This window comes from Trachypithecus francoisi, unplaced genomic scaffold (genome assembly GCF_009764315.1).
Source record: "Trachypithecus francoisi isolate TF-2019V2 unplaced genomic scaffold, Tfra_2.0 Lachesis_group13, whole genome shotgun sequence".
Lineage (NCBI taxonomy): Eukaryota > Metazoa > Chordata > Mammalia > Primates > Cercopithecidae > Trachypithecus > Trachypithecus francoisi.
Window position 1 is genome coordinate 83704689 of NW_022681458.1, and position 17709 is coordinate 83722397.

At 41.5% G+C, this 17709-nt stretch overlaps 1 protein-coding gene across 16 annotated transcripts in view; it reads right to left on the minus strand.

Moving 5' to 3' along the window:
* TANC1 (tetratricopeptide repeat, ankyrin repeat and coiled-coil containing 1) overlaps nucleotides 1-17709 on the minus strand; it is a 273836-nt gene that overhangs the window by 118951 nt on the left and 137176 nt on the right. For 15 of the 16 annotated variants that reach the window (XM_033231382.1, XM_033231392.1, XM_033231391.1 and 12 more), the window contains one exon: nucleotides 17443-17640. In XM_033231382.1, the coding sequence (XP_033087273.1) occupies nucleotides 17443-17640 (198 nt within the window). Of the gene's footprint in view, nucleotides 1-17442; nucleotides 17641-17709 lie in introns of those variants that run through there. The other variant, XM_033231397.1, reaches the window with a different exon arrangement.

Consider the following 17709-nt stretch of genomic DNA (forward strand, 5'->3'; position numbering starts at 1 on the left):
AAACAGGTCACCACAACCTAAAGATTCTTTTTCCTAAAATCTTTTCAAATCAACCTCCACCTCACTGCACATTTCTCTGCAGAGTTAAGCCACTATACTGCATTTGACTCGTGGAGTCCCAGTTTCAACCCCAAGGAGGACTGTGTGAAACAGTTACCGTCCTAGAACCCAAATCTATTTATTTCATCCCTCTTCTGCTTAACAGTCATAGGACATCACCACCAAAAGAACAAAACCCCTGGCTCCTCCAAAGACACACGCACACGGACACACACACATACACCCTTACCAGCTTCCGAAAGGAGAGTCTCGCTCTTCTCCATGAGGTCACAACACTTTGTAGACACCTCAATGTCTTCACTGTTGTCATCTCTTGCCAAACTGAGAGGTCCCCAGAGCTTAGAGTTAAGTATTTATTTACCTTTATATCCACCACATCTCTAGTCCAGAGCCCAGCACATGGCTGGTGCTCAATAAACTGGTATAAAACAAATGTTTATGAATGCTCATGAAATTACTGCGTGAAAGACTGAATAACTCAGAGTGCCTCTGAGGTCATTTGCAAAAATAAAGATCACCACCCAAAGTCATATCCACCCATACAATGTCCTCTTACGATGAAAGGGATCCTAGAACAGTCTCTCACCAAAACAAGTCCAGGAGAACTAGAGGAGTAAGAGCTCTTGGGATGAGTACAGAATAAAAGGAACTTTATTTTAAAGCCCAAAGGGCACACAAACTAATAATTTCCAGGTTGAAAGGAAGAAACAGGAAAAGTATACCATAAAAATAATAAAAAAGTGTCAAAATGCAAATAAAAATGGGATTCTCTTAAGCAGTCTGATATACGTTTCTTGCTCATTTCAGGGGAAACATGTCAAACTCAACAGGTTTTTAATTTTTTCCTTTCTGGGTGTCACACAGAACTCTGCTAGCAAGTGTCAGTAAATCAAGATTTCAGGCTACAGTTAAGATGTTTCCCCCCACCTTAAAATCACCTGCTTGCCTGTTAAAATATCACAAACTATAAGAAAAATTAAGCGTACAGTAAAACCTAAAACCAAGTAAATATTAGTGAATATTACATCCTCAGAAACTATTTAATGGGTAGCTCCTTGACCTGGCCACTGATATCATTTCTTCCTGACAATCTTATGGGACTCAGGTGACCCCTGCAAGGCATCTCTTTTACAGCCAGGTCACATCTGTCCTCCCCTCAGGAGGGCACTTGGGTGCTTCGTTGGCTCCCTACCTTCACTCCCCAAAACCTTTGGTATGAGCTCGTTGTCTTGTGAACTGCTTTTTACACTCTTCTAAAACTTAGTTCCTTGTGCTCTCACTGATTGATCTTTATCACTTTTAATAAAAGCTACAATAGGACCAAGAATAAATAAGCATAAAGCATTTGGCTGGAAGCAACACACACTTCAGGAAATGAAAACCAATTAAGTATCTGGCAAGACCCTTCCCACAGAAGCTGTAGATGATGCTTCAGCTCATCCACAGAGCCATGCCCACAATTCACAAATTCAGATCCCAATTATCAATAATTTGGTTTTAACGGTTTTAACAATATTTGCTAACCCAAGTCCAAATGTCAGCAATTAGATTTTTTTTGTTCAAAAAATTTTTAAGAGACTGGAGTCTCACTATGCTGCCCAGGCTTATCACAAACTCCTTGGCTCAAGTTATACTCCAGCCTCTGCTTCCCCAGTAGTTGGGATTATAAGTGCACTGCTGTGCCTGCAAGCAATTAGATTCAAGAGTCCTGCACTGAAGCAGTGGTGCCTTCTCCATTATCCAGGTGAAAAACAGACTAAAGGCAAAAGAGGATGATACAGGAGAGAGGACAATAAAAGGCAGAAGGGGTGATTTACCCCAATCTCAGATGTCAGGACCAGTTTGATGGAACATGACAAGGGCAGCATTCTTCCAACATATATATTCTAGAAGCCAGGCACTTTACATTCCTTCCAGGCCTCTCAAAGACCCATATGGTAGATAGGTTATTCTCCTTTCTCAATGAGGAAACCAACTATTAGAGACATTAATTTAGTACTCTTCTAAGGAAACAGAGCTACTAAGAACAAGGACTTGGGATTGAATCCAGTTCTGTCTGTCTTCCTATGATACAATATCCTGGGTAGAATTTTTCTGTTTAGGAGGCAGTAAAAGGGACAATATACGAAATTCATCTAATGCAGCTAAGATTTGCTTAAACTTCTCACGCCCGTAATCCCAGCACTTTGGGAGGCCAATGAGGGAAGATTGCTCAAGTCCAGGAGTTCAAGACCAGAATGGCCAAATGGCTGAAGGCAACAGGGTAAAGCAGAAAAAACCTGTCTCTACAAAAAATACAAAAATTAGCCACATGTGGTGACACACGATTGTAGTCCCAGCTACTTGGGAGGCTGAGGTGGGAGGATCGCTTAGGCCCAGGAGGAAGAGGTCCCCAGCCTGGGTGACACAGCAAGACCCTGTTTCAAAATTTTTTTTTTAAATGCCATAAGTTTAAAAAGAAAAAAATCTGCTTAAACTTCACAACCTTTAAAAATATATACACACACATATATATATATATATATATTCATATTCTGGCTGGGTGTGGTGGCTCACACCTATAATCCCAGCCCTTTGGGAGGCTAAGGTCAGGGGATAGCTTGAGGCTAGGAGTTTGAGACCAGTCTGGCAACACAGCAGAATCCTATCTCTACAAAAATGCATGATAAAAAAAGTACCTGGCCATGGTGGCATGTGCCTGTAGTCCTAGCTACTCAGAAGACCCAGGTGGGAGGATTGCTTAAGCCCAGGAGCCCAGGAGTTCAAGGATGCAGTGAGCTGTGATTGTGCCGTTGCACTACAGCTAAGCGACAAAGCAAGAACCTCTTAGAAAAAGGAAAAAAAAAAAAGGCTAGGTGTGGTGGCTCACGCCTGTAATCTCAGCACTTTGTGAGGCCGAGGCATGCAGATCACCTGAGGTCAGGAGTTTGACAGCAGCCTGGCCAACATGGCAAAACCCTGTCTCTCCTAAAAAATACAAAAATTAGCCACATGTGGTAGAATTTGCCTGTAGTCCCAGCTACTAGGGAGGGTAAAGCAGGAGAATCACTTGTACCTGGGAGGGGGAGGCTGCAGGAAGCTGAGCAAGATGAGATAACTTCCACGGCACTCCAGCCTCGGCAACAGAGTGAGACTCTGTCTCAAAAAAGGCAAAAACAAAAACAAAACAAAACAAAAATTTACTGAGAATATTTTGCATGCCTACATTCAAATTTTAATGTATATATATATGAGCGCATACATATTCATTCAACTCAGAGTGTGCATATCTGCTTTAATAGAAACTGTATAACTGAAAAAAAGTGAATTATTTTGTAAAATACTTTCAAGAAGAGAAATCCCTATTGAATTTTTACTGAAGAGCTGTAGTCCACAAACTCTTTCTGACTGATGCAACAGGAGATTCTCGTTTGTACGCCTCACTTCAACACATACCATTTCTGTATCAAACGTTAACACTAGACTCTACGATGCATACAATGGGCATATATTTTTCTGTGATTACCAAAGACCTTCAACATCCAAGTGTTCATCCAAAGTCCTGGTGAAACATCAAACAAACTTCAAACAGCCCAAGATAGAAGCCTCCATAATACTCACTGTGTTTTCAGAGGACGCCTCTATCTGGCATTATGGTGCAGTTGTGACCAGGGCACAATGACCTCACTTGCATTCCACTGTGTGTACTCTAAAAGGAGGAGGCAGCACCGCCAACTGTGGCACAGACCCATCTGCTGGTCCCTCAGCCAGTCTCAGCCCCATGTGCCCCTCCCACACGGGATTCTGGTGTACCAGGTATGTGTTTCTGGTACAGTGTAATCCTGAGTACAAGCTATCTACTTTATCTGGTGCTCGTCCAAATAAACAACAATCTGTTTAAATGGCAGAACAACGGCTGTGCCATCAAGAGACAGCATGTCTGCAGATGGCATTTAAGCCATTTGAGGGATGTTCAAGGGTAACCTGACACAAAGGCTTCTGCCTCAAGTGCTGACTTTAATCACTTACCTGTGTAAGGAGCACCTGTGTTTGTCTGCTATGCTGCACAGCTTTGAACAGTACATAGCTATGTGCTCGGCTTCCACCAGAGTTTCGTTCTCATTGCTTGGAGAGGAAACCTGGACCACCTCGGAGCATTTATACTCTCCATCAGCTTCATGAATCACAGGCTCTCATTTCCACAGTGTGCACATGGCAGCTTCACAAATTACCCAGGCAGGGCACCACCAGGCATCCTGCCTTTTTGCTTTACCTATATTTCTCTTTTCCGCCAAGAACCATTGCTTTCTTAGACATTTACACTCACATCACCAGTTCTAAGATCTGGCTTCCTGTATAGGGCAATTCTACATACATAACATTTTAATCACTTCACACAAATTATGTGCAAACCAGGAGAAGACGAATAACCCAAGGAGCTGGCAGCAGGGCTGGAAGTGGAATCCACTGCGTTCCACCACCTTCACGTCCTATTCCCAGGGAACAAAGCCCCGCAGGAGGGCTGTGCTGCATGTCAAGACGACACATGCTTGCGAGAAAACACAGACCTGGAGGGCACGTGGCTGAGGATAAACATTCAAGGGGACAGACAGTATAGGAATCCATTCATGGCCACCAAGTCAGATGAGGGAAACTGAAGACGGGCTCCAGGGTAGATGGCGATGTGGAAATTACAACCACCACGACCCTACACTTTACAGTCTACATCTCATTTAAATTTCACTTACCCTATGTCTTAGTTCAGGCTGCTACTTTAAACATACCATAGAAGGCTGGATTCCATGGCTCACACCTGTAATCCCAGCACTTTGGGAGGCCGAGATGGAAGGATTGCTTTACCCCAGGAGTTCAAGACCAGCCTGCACAGCATGGTGAGATCCCATCTTTTAAAAAAAATTTAAAGAAACAAAACCAAACAAAAAACAGCACAGACTGGGTGGCTTAAACAACAATTTATTTCTCAGGTTGGAGGCTGGGAAGTCCCAGCAGAAGCAGTGTCCGATGACAATGCCTGCTCACTGTACAGCAGGGCCTCCTTATCTGCAGAGGCTATATTCCAAGGCCTTCAGTGGAAACTAAGGATAGTACTGAACCCTGCATACACACTACAGTTTTTCTTATACATACATCGTTCGCTTGCACTAAATGGCTTGGTGTCACTCATTTCAGGGGATCTCTGTTACAGAAGTCTACACAGTCTCAACGCTTTCTCTTGGCAACATGTTGCCATCAACTGGAACACATTTTCTGTTGTCTTCAACCCATAAACGGAAGGTCTTTTTCATCTTAACTAAGCTTTATCACACACAGTAGAGGTAACTTATGCAGTTTGACATATGACAGCAAAACTAGCATGAATTTCTTTTTCCTTCGTCATAATTTCACAGAAGATTCGTTCTTACTATAGATCTTAGCAACCTCAGCATAGTCTTTTCTTTATTAAGTCAAGAACTTCTGTCTTTCCACTTAAAGGAAGCGCTTTACAGTTTCCCCTTGGCATTCCCAAATTGCCAGCCTCACTACTCTTGTGCTCTGGGGCAACGATTAAGTAAAATAAGGTTGACTTGAACACATGTGGTGTGATACAGCAGAGTCAGCCTGACAACCGAGAGGGCTACTGAGCCTGGGAATAGGCCGTGAAGGTAGTGGAACGCAGTGGATTCCACTTCCAGCCCTGCTGCCAGCTCCTTGCGTTATTCATCTTCTCCTGGTTTGCACATGAGTGACTAACAGAAGGGTAGTGTGTGCAGCACACGGACACTGGGAAAAGGGAAGATTCCTGTCCTAGGTTGGAAAGAGCTGGATTTCAGCATGCTACTCAGAACAGCATGCAATTTATGACTTATCAATTATTTCAAGAATTTCTCGTGATATTTTTGAAGCGCAGTTGACTGCAGGTAACTGAAACCACAGATATGGAAGGACTACCGTATCCTCACAAGGCTAACAGAAAGAGCTCTAGTATCTTCCTTTTCTTTTATAAGCGCATTAATCCCAACATGGAGGCTCCACCTTCCTGATTTCAAAACTTAATCACCTCCCAAAGTCCCCATCTCCTCACAGCATCCCAATTAGAGGTTAGAATTTCAACATCAATTTTGGGGGGGCAATAACATGCAGTCCATAACATCTTTTTTTTTTCTTTTTTTTTTTTATATATTTTATTTATTTATTTATTTTTTTTATTATACTTTAAGTTCTAGGGTACATGTGCATAACGTTTATATCATGTATAACTCCCCAATGCAATCCCTCCCCCCTCCCCCCTCCCCCTGATAGGCCCCAGTGTGTGATGTTCCCCTTCCCGAGTCCAAGTGATCTCATTGTTCAGTTCCCACCTATAAGTGAGAACATGTGGTGTTTGGTTTTCTCTTCTTGTGATAGTTTGCTAAGAATGATGGTTTCCAGCTGCATCCATGTCCCTACAAAGGACACAAACTCATCCTTTTTTATGGCTGCATAGTATTCCATGGTGTATATGTGCCACATTTTCTTAATCCAGTCTGTCACAGATGGACATTTGGGTTGATTCCACGTCTTTGCTATTGTGAATAGTGCCACAATAAACATACGTGTGCATGTGTCTTTGTAGTAGAGTAATTTATAATCCTTTGGGTATATACCCAGTAGTGGGATGGCTGGGTCATATGGTACATCTAGTTCTAGATCCTTGAGGAATCGCCATACTGTTTTCCATAATGGTTGAACTAGTTTACAATCCCACCAACAGTGTAAAAGTGTTCCTATTTCTCCACATCCTCTCCAACCATAGCATCTTAGAAGCCCCATTATTACCACCCCACGTCTCAGAGGAAGAAACACCTATGGCCTATTCAAGCCTGCAGAGCTGGGACATGAATCTAGCTCCGTCCACCTGCCCACAACTGGGGCAGACAGACAGCCTGCGTCTGTCAGGACCCTTCACGTCTCGTTAGCTGAACCGGAGTCTCACCAGTTCCAGTGTTTAGGGTGGTGAACTTGCTCTCCCAGGCTTTTCAAAAGGTCAGCTCATCAGCTGTACTCAGTGCCTATGACCAATAACGAGGACTTTGTTGGTGGTGGAAGTAACAAGAAAATCACATCTCCTTTGGAGAGTGTTTCCTAAATTCTACTTCTCAGAGCCCTTGTCCAGAAAAGGGGCTCCCTGCACGGCACAGTTAACATCTCGATAGTCCCCACCCCAGGCACGGCTTTCTGGTTTCAGTGCTCCAGACCCTAATAAGGAAGTTTTTCCCAAAGGTACCAGTTTCCCTTTGGTAAGGCACTCTGGTTCCCACTGGGCTCTCCCTTCTAGAAATCACCACTCCGTGTTCACCTTCGTTTCCCACCTCCGGGCTTGGCACACCCCTGGTGCCCCTCTGCCTGGAGGCAGCCAGCCACCCCTGCCAACAGACGCAGACGCACATGCGCTCCTGTCACAGCAAATCTGAGGAGTCGAGCTGAAATATCAGGTGTTCTTTCCTGTTTATTTCTGCTTTACACTAGTGCTCATTAGCACTAGATATAATCGCCTGCATGGGCTCCTGTGACTTCTGTGTTTCTCTGTAAATCAGAAATGATGAAAAAGATCCCCACCACCACCACCTCTGCCCTCATCTATTTTCTTTGAGGTGAAAACATTCATTTCTGAGCATGGCACTGGGTTTGTTCCAGCCGCCATCTGACACCACCACAGGGTGCAGCTGACACTGCTGTAAAGTGTGACTGGTAAAACCTCCAGTCATCATTAACTGCAGGCAGCGGGAAATGGACAGCAAAAATGCAAAAGCGTGAAAATGGAAGAGAGACAGGAGTGGTGGAAAGCAAGGCTGAGCGGCTACTGACAAACCTAGTTGAAGACACACTCCCTTTTGCTCAGCACCTGGACAGAAAAGTCCTAAGAGGGAGGCTGGACCTAAAGCATCACTTTTCTCTGGATATGAGGAAAGGTACACTCTCAGCTTTCTAAATGTAAAGAACTGTTACATTTAAAATTGCCTATGTATCCATTAGTATTTTCAACCAATCACATGGATCTGATGAGCCTGGAATACTAAAATCCTATTGGTTTTAACAGTTACTTACCTATGCCCCGTCACCAGGATAAAGGAAGTGACCGGATTCTGAAGATGTGATTGGATCCTGTTTTCAGGGCTCCCAAGGGGAATGACAAGATGCCAACAAAGACAAGAGAGCAGTCCTTACAGAGAATGTCACAGAATGTTAGGGCAGAGATGCGAAATAAAGATTATGCAGAGCAAAGAGGAGATACAGTGCTACAGATGCTTGGAGCAAAAGGATATTACTTCTCACCTAGAGAAAAGGAGAGGCACACAGAAAGGCTGGGCCAAGCAAGAAATGCAAGCCTTACCCGCTGTCAGCTCCTAAGGAGAAGGTTCTGACCTAGGCATAGGAATTTCCAGAAGATGAGCGATGCAGAAAGAGGAACAATAGGGCTGGGTGAAGGCACAACAATGATTTGGTCAAGAGAAGACAATTCAGTGGGGAAAGAACAGTCTTTTCAGTAAATGGTGCCAGGACAACTGGTATCCACATGAAAGAGAATGAAGTTGGTCCCTACTTCACATCACACAAGAAAATGAACTCAAAATGGATCACAGGCCTAAATGTAAGAGTCAAAACTATTAGGGGAAAACATGAATGTGTATCTTTATGACCTTGGATTAGGCAATGGTTACTAGGACATGGCATCAAAAAGACAGACTAATAATACATAAATTTAAAACCTTATAAAAATTTAGAACTGCTATATTTGAAACAATATAATCGGCTGGGCACGGTGGCTCATGCCTGTAATCCCAGCACTTTGGGAAGCCAAGGCGGGTGGATCACCTGATGTCAGGAGTTCGAGACCAGCCTGGCCAACAAGGTGAAATGCCCTCTCTACTAAACATACAAAATTAGCCAGGCATGGTGGCACACGCCTTTAGTCCCAGCTACTCAGGAGGCTGAGACAGGAGAATCACTTGAACCCAGGAGGTGGAGGCTGCAATGAGCCGAGATCTCACCACTGCACTCCAGCCTGGGTAAGACAGAGTGAGACTCTGTCTCAAAAAAAAAAAAAAAAAAAAAAAAAAAAGTAAAAAAGACAATCCTCAGAATGTAAGAAAATACTTGTAAATCATTTATCTGATAAGGAACCTGTATCCAGAATATAAAAACAATTTTCACAAACTTATTAAACTACAATGAGATATCAGTTCACATGCTCTAGGATGGCTATAATCAAAAAGACAGTAACAAGCACTGGCAAGGATATGAAGCAATTGGAAACCTGATACTCAGCTGGTAGTGATATAAAATAGTATGGCCACTTAAACAATTTGGCAGCACCTTAAAAAGGTTTTACGGAACTACCATATGATTCAGCAATTTCACTAGGTATATACCCAAGGGAAAAATATACGTCTCTATAAAAATGCAGACACAAAAGCTGATTGCAGATTTATAATAAATAGCCAATGTGGAAACAACCAAATATCCACTGATGGAAGACTGGATACACAAAATGAGTGGCATGTATGAGTATTCATTCTGTTTTATTACCAAATAATGTTTTACTGAATGCAGTACTGATACATGACACAACACGCATGAACCTAGACAACATGATGCTCCATAAAAGAAGCCAGTCACAAAATACCACATATTATGAGATGACCAGAATAAGCAAATCTAGAGACAGAAAGTAGACTCATGGTTACCAGGGGCTAGGAAGTAGGGAGTGAAGAGTAAGGGCAGGGAGGAATGTGAAATGACTAGTAATGGGTATGGGGTTTTTGCTTTGGTTTCTTTGAGGAGGAGGTAACAACGTTCTAAAATTAAGACTGTGGGGATGGTTGCACAACCCTGTGAAAATGCTACAAAAAGAACATCGAACTGTAAACTTTAAATGAGTGAATTATGTGGTATGTAAATTATATCTCAATAAAGCTGTTTTTAAAAAATGCAATGGAATAAATCACAATGGAAAAATATATAAATTTGACTGGAGAAAATGAAAAACTTCTGTGAGTCATAAAACACTGTAACCTAATTAGACGGAAAATGAACCAGAAACATTTTATATATAACATACATGACTGATAGCCTTAAAACAATGAAGCTGTACTCAATCAGTAAGAAACACACATTGTCCCAGTAGAATAAAGGACAGCTATCACAAAGAATTTCCAAAAGAAAAAGTTACCAATGACCAATAAGAATATTCATCTACAATGTTAAACAAGTAAGTTTTGGCCCAGTAATCTCACTTTTATAGTCTGATAAAAATCTTAATATAAAAGAATGTTATTTTTTAGTAGAAAATGGGGAACCTCTTACCTGTACGACACTGGGAGAATGGGCAAATGCATGACTGTTGTTTACGTACTATAGAAACAAAGCAGGAGCGACCATCAGAAGTGGTTGTCTTTCGGGGGTATAGAGGGCCTCAATATTTACTGTATCATTATTTTGTACTCCTTTATAATGTATTTTCCTCAAATGGTTCCAAAATTTTAAGGATATATACACATATATTTGTACTCATGGAAATGCAATTATATGACATAATCACATATTATTTATCAGTAATTCTCAAACTTTGTTACATATTAGAATCACCAAGGAAGTCTTTTTAAAAATCCCAACATCCAGACCATACTTCACATGCATTTAATCCGAGTCTCTGAAGGTAGGAGCTGGGCATCATCAGAACCCCTTTAAATTACTGGACTGACTCCAGAGTATATCCAAATTGTATACAGGTGAACCCAGACTCACTGGCAGGGGAATAAATGGACTCAAAGTAGAGCAAATGCACGCACACTGGTTCTATGTATGAACACACATTCAAGTACAACAGAAAATCTGTGTGTCACGTTCACAGCTGGACACCCAGTAAGAAGGCCATCATATAACAAGTTTCCAGGAGGAAACAAAGAATGCTTTCCTATTCACCCCAGCAGGAGGAACTGTCCTTGCTCAAGGTTAGATGTCAACTGTGGTCCCAACCACTCAGCAGTGGAAGCAAGGACTAGAACCAGCTGGCTCTACAAGAAGAAAAGGGACTATGAATGGTGTGTGTTATTCTCCATCCTCCAAGAAGCAGCCTCACAGATGCATGTAAGGCTTTAAACCCATGCCCTCCTCCTGCCCACACCCCCACCCCATCTATGAAATCAGAACACACTCACATTATTTGCAGCTCACATGCCAACAACGTACAGGCATAACATCGACACAGGCTGGCTGACAAAAGAGAATATGCTGGGGACAGTGTGGAGGATCAGGCTCTACCGATAACTTGCATGAATTCTGGACAAGTTCCCTAATGACCAAGGGGTCTTTGCTTCTGCATCTGCAAAGAGGCCTGGACAGGATGTCCTCTGGAGGCCTCTCCAACTCCAGCATGCCTGTGATCCTCCATGATCTCTAGGATCCTCACCACGCAGCTGAAACTGGAAGCCAACTGAATGTTTTTCTGACCATGAACTTGATCTGGCTCAGCTGTCAAAATTCCCGACACAATCTCACAGAAAGGAAGAAAATGAAAATTGTCTGAGAAGTGCAGACAGAAGGGAAGTTCTAAAGAAGGCAGCTACAGAATGACGTCTCCCAGCCTCTTAAAATTGTCAGTAGTCCACAGGCCGCACAAAGCACCATCCATTTAAGCTGTTCCCAGAAGATGTGAACTTCAAAAAAGCAGCCACTCAAAGAATGCTGGGGGGAATATGAAATCAATACAGCCTTTCTGGAAAGAAACTGGGCACTATGTATCAAGACTCTTTATAAATGCAGGCCATTTAGTTCAACAATTCCACTGCTGGGAACCTGCTACCCCAAGGAGATATCAGAGATGTTTGTAAATATCACTGGACAAAAGTATTCCTATTGGGAGTTCTAACAACTCAGATTGTATAAGAACATACTGAACTGTACATTTAAATGGTTAAGATGGTCAATTTTGTTATATGTATTTCACCATAATTAAAAATATTCACACCAGGAATAGCGAAAACAAATGATAACATGCTAAAAAACTTTTTTTTCTTTTTTTTTAAGTAAGTATCTGGCCGGGATGGGTGGCTCATGCCTGCAATCCCAGCACTTTGGGAGGCTGAGGCAGGTGGATCATGAGGTCAGGAGATCAAGACCATCATGGCTAACACGGTGAAACCCCACCTCTACTAAAAATACAAAAAATTAGCCAGGCATGGTGGCAGGTGCCTGTAGTCCCAGCTACTCGGGAGGCTGAGGCAGGAGAATGGTGTGAACCTCACTCACATTATTTACAGCTATTACACATTATTTGACTGGAGAAAATGAAAAACTTCTGTGAGTCATAAAACACTGTAACCTAATTAGATGGAAAATGAGTCAGAAACAGTTTTTTTATATATAACATACATGACTGATAGCCTTAAAACAATGAAGCTGTGCTCAATCTATATATGGTGGAGGTGGAGCTTGCAGTGAGCCCAGATAACGCCACTGCACTCCAGCCTAGGCAATAGAGTGAGACTCCGTCTAAAAAAAAAAAAAAAAAAAAAAAAAAGGAAAAACAGTGAATATCCAACAATCAGAAATGTTTAAAAATCAATTATAAGATATTGAAACAATGGACAACAAATATCAAGCTCTTCAAGTAAAATGGAAATTGCTCATGATAAAATATTAAGTGAGAGCTGGGTGCCGTGGCTCATGCCTGTAATCCCAGCACTTTGGGAGGCCAAGATAGGAGGATCAGTTGAGGCCCGGAGTTCAAGACAAAACCAGGCAACATGGTGAAAACCTCATCTCTAGGAAAAAAAAAAAAAGAAAAAATTAGCTGGGCATGGTGGTGCATGCCTGTGGTCCCAGCTACTCGAGGCTAAGGTAGGAGGATCGCTTGAGCCCAGGAGGTTGAGGCTATAGAGAGCCTTGAGAGCACCGCTGCACTCCAGCCTGGGTGACAGAGCAAGACCTTGTCTCAAAACAATAAACTTAAGTGACACAAGCAGCACACAAGAGGGTTACATAATGTGGTCTCAGGTTTAGATGGAGCAGATGTTTTTCAAAAGACTAGAAGAAAAAATGTTCACAGTAGTTCTTTATCGATGGGATTTCCAGGTTTTCTATATGAAATACTTGCGGGTTGGGGAAGGGAGTGCCTTCGCAGACATTAACTCATGGTCCAAGAATCAAAGAGACAATATGGCTTCTACTATACAGGCTGTCAATTTTGCGGTTTTTCCCTTAACAAAACAGAGGCAGAGAAGTTTTCAGAACTGCGACATCAGCTCTGTCCACTGTGGGACAGAAGTGGAACCAGAACCGGCAGAAGAGGAAGTGGCCGGCACTCTCCAGTGTCCCCATACATGGGGTAGGCCAGGAACACCCACTTGTCACCATCTGCTGTCTTACTCCATCACAACATTTCAAAGCGTTGCTTCTCATTTATGCATGATGTTTTGATTGTTTGATAATGGGCCCAGAGTGATCTGGGAAAATAAATGCAGATACTTTATAAAGTATCTAATGATATTACTAATAAATCATAGGAAATGAGCTTTTCTCTTCTCTGGAAAACAACAGCACACGTTACAAATATAGATGAATTTTAATCCAAAAAGACTTGCAACTGCCACAGAAGTACTTTAATGGATGCTGGTCCTTGTTTTCATTAACAGAAAATATATTTACCATTAAAAACAAAAGTTTTGAAACAATACTCAGAAAACAGTCTTCTAACAACGAAAAAAAAGACAAATAAATGGAGGAAGGTGGCAGAAGAGTAAATAAAAATAGTAACTTCAATATGAATGGGAAGTAAGAAACGCAATCATGTAACATGCAGGGTCACACATTATCACAAGGTTAATTAAATTATCTCTGGCCCACAGTTCCCAAGATCCAGGAAGTAATCATCAATTGCATTAACATACATATTTTTATTAATACAGGCTGTGTTGTTCAGAGTGTCTACTTACAGGGGTTTGGAGTATTTGATCCTTGCAAGAATAATTGTTCCAGTCCCTAACAGTTTCTGAATTAGCATCAATTAATGAAGAATTTCTATACAAACAAGTGAAACAAGTTTGATTTTTTTGTTTTTGCTTTTTAGCCTTAAACAAGAGAGGACTTGGTGGGGGTGGGGGGTGTCTTACAAATCAGAACAGAAGTCATCAAGGTAATTTCAGAGCATGGGTCTGAACGATGGCACAACCCTGGAGCATGAGCCACTGTGGGGCCGGGCTGGAAAGAGAGGAGGGGAGTGGCTCCATACCTCTGAGTGCTGCAGACACACTGTACTGACTCCATCATTAGCAGCAACAGTGCTAGCTTTTAAAATACATGAGTCTTTTTAAATCCAGTGCACATTCACAACCGTATGTCAGCTTTTCTTTTCTTTTCTTTTTTTAATTAAAACCAGGCAGGTAGAATATTAGAGCTCTGGATACTTTTACCAACAATATGGTTTAAGCAGAAATCTGTGTTACACACTGAAAAAAAAATTGTTCATTATTTGATGTACTGAGTCACTGCCATTTTCAAACAGCATCCCTGCCCTAAACTTTTCCAATTAAAATTACCAAGATAATGAAGCCAAATTACCACTGTGAGACACTAATTTGCTGTACAAATTTGGGCAGTGAACAAGCACTGCTCTGTTAGAGATGTATCTGCTTAGTTTATTTAATTATCATTTGGACCAAAAACATTTAATAGAGAGAACATCCCAAATCCATTAAAAGCTTGTATGTTTCAGAACTACTAACCTCCTTCTATTCTAAGGCCTTGCAAAGAATTCAGCAAAAATAAATTTCATTCCTACGGAGAAAAACTTGATATTTTCTTTAAAGAAAACAACTAATGTCTACACACTAGGAGACACGGCCTTATCAGGGATTCTTCTGCCTCCATGCCTGTAACCTCCATGAAACCTTTCTGGGTAGCCACACTCTCGAGGCTTGCCATGCCATTCAATCCTACCTGAAGTCCCACTAAAACACTGAATTTGTCAATAAAATTATATCTGAAGTGCAGTCTTCCCTGAAGTCTCTCAGGTGTTCCCCAGTCCTAACGCCCAAGCAATATTAATTCATTTGCAGTAGCACAGACTATATAGGTAGGCAAACTGTCCAGAAATCTCTGCACTTGGCATTACCTTCAACAGAGATCCCTTAAGAATATCGATAGTTTCTGAATTATCTCTATTATCTATTTTATAGAGATGAGGTATAAGACATCTTGTTTGTCCTCAAGCATCAGACACAGGAAGCACATCATGTTTTCAAGAAGAAAAAACTACTCAGTGACACTTTTTAAAGCATAGTAGGGCAGACTATTCAGGACCATCTTAACACATATAGGGACCACTGCAGTGGGATTTTGCAGGTAGGGAAAGATTGAGCTCAACTCCAAATACAGCATGGGAAAGCGAGAATTTATAGCCAAGGAACAAGGTAGGGATCGGTGCATGAAAAATTACTAAGAGGAAACATCAGGGGTAGGAAGGCAATTCTTGTTAAAGACAGGTCAGGGTGACCAGACGTCGCCTGGAAGATGGTGGAGGATGAGGAATCTAATCAGATTTGGGTGGGGTGGGGAGGCGTTCTTGCTAAACTCAGTAGCACGCTTCTTAGCTAAACCTGGATTTTAAAAGAAAGTGCGTGTGCACACACACACACGGACCTAGGAGGAAGTTCAGGAGCGTGACTAAAGTGTAGCCAAGCAAAGTGTTTTTTTGTTTTTTGTTTTTGTCAATATACACACTAATTCAGGGGAAAAAGACAAATGACATACCTGATAATAAAGAAAAAGTAAAATACTATGCATACTTTTCGGAAAGAGTAATTCCAATCAGGATAACCCAGTATGACAGGCAGTGTGGGAACTATGATTTGAAGGAAGAGAAGAAATGTGACAAAGAGATACAGCAGTGAGGCAGGGCAAAGAAGGAAGGACGGACATTCCAGGAATTTCCCCAAATACTGATAAACAGGTCAAATTCCTTGGCACAGGAAATTACTTCATACCAAAAAGGTTCCTGAGTTCCAGCTAATTAATGGATTATAAACAATGTTGTCCTAAACCAGAAAATTCTGCAACAATAAAAGATTTTGGACCCTCATCAATTCAGAGCACCGTTTCTAGCATTCAGAGCCTTTAAGGATGCCCTCCTAATTTACCCACACATAAACCTCAAAGATCTACTAAATGAGTCGGCATATGTCATCTCAAGTAATACAAATATTACCAGGAAATCAGAGAAACAGATACCAATTTCACAGCCCTAGGCACATTTTGGATAGATTCTGAATATGTTTACATGTAATTGAGAAGAAACCCTACACTGGCGTATGATCAACTGGGCCCCAAATTATCCTGCCTTTTGTAAACACTCCACAAACCTTAAAAAAAAAAAAATCCAAGAACTTTTAAAACTCAAGGTATCAGCATTTTAGAAAGGCTTTCCTCACATGTGAATCATAACCTCTCAAAGTTCTGTTTGTGTTTTTGGGGGTAATGTTAAGTGTAAAACATTGATAGAGGGAAGCCAAAATACTTTCAAAGTATAACAGGAATAATCCAAAGTCCCTTTCCCTTACCCCTTTACAAGTCTGAGTTTTCCAAACAAACTTTATAGCTGTTCAAATGCTAGATGATGTAATCAAATAAAATACATCAGTATATAATACTAGGTAGTAATAAACAGACTATCGTCAGATGACATTTGCCTACATCCATAACCTTTAAACCCACCACGTGTGAGTTTGGATTACAGTCATGTGTCATTTAATGATGGGGATACGTTCTGAGACAGGCATCGTTAGGTGATTTTGTCATTGTGCGAACATCTCAAGTGTACTTTCAAAATCAAGGTGACACAGCCTACTACACACCTAGGCTCTGTGGCATAGCCTATTGCTCCTAGGCTACAAATCTGTATAGCATGTGACTATACTGAATGCTGTAGGCAACTATTAACGCAGTGGCAAGGATCCGTGTATCTAAACATAGAAAAGGCACAGTAAAAACACAGTATTACAACCTCATGGGACCACTGTCATCCATGCAGTTTGTCATTGATGGAAAGAAATATCATTATTCGGTGCCATAACTGTATAGTGCTCCTTAATTCATCAGCAAGAAAACAATAAAATTGCTGGTTAACATCAGTACTGATAACAAAATCTTAAATCTTTATAAAAATCTAGCCTGGCAGTCCAAACAGAATGAATCTATTAAAACCATACTTTTTCCTTAAATTATAAAAAAAAAGATTTCTTTCTTCTCAAGATACTATGACAAAGAAAAAATGTTCTCCCAGAAGATTTCTCATGGGCACTAAGTTTGCTTATTTTCAACACATGTACTACATATATAACTAAGGCAGCTCCTTTGTTCCCTGTTTACCTGGGGATTTTTTGTTTGCTCTTGATTGCACCAAGTGAGACTGTCGAGGCAGCAAAGGTGATGAAGGCAGAGACATCGAGACACCTTTGGCCAAGCTCACCCTATAGGTGTCCTCTGCTGCGGGAAGACTGCTCACAGGAGAGTCAGCACCATGGTCAAGGGGCAGGACTGGAGAAGTCTCTGGACCAAAGTCACCTCCTAGAGTAGAGAGGGAATACTTAGGTTAAACCATCCATTCATTACAAGTTGATGCAAATTTAATTCCTA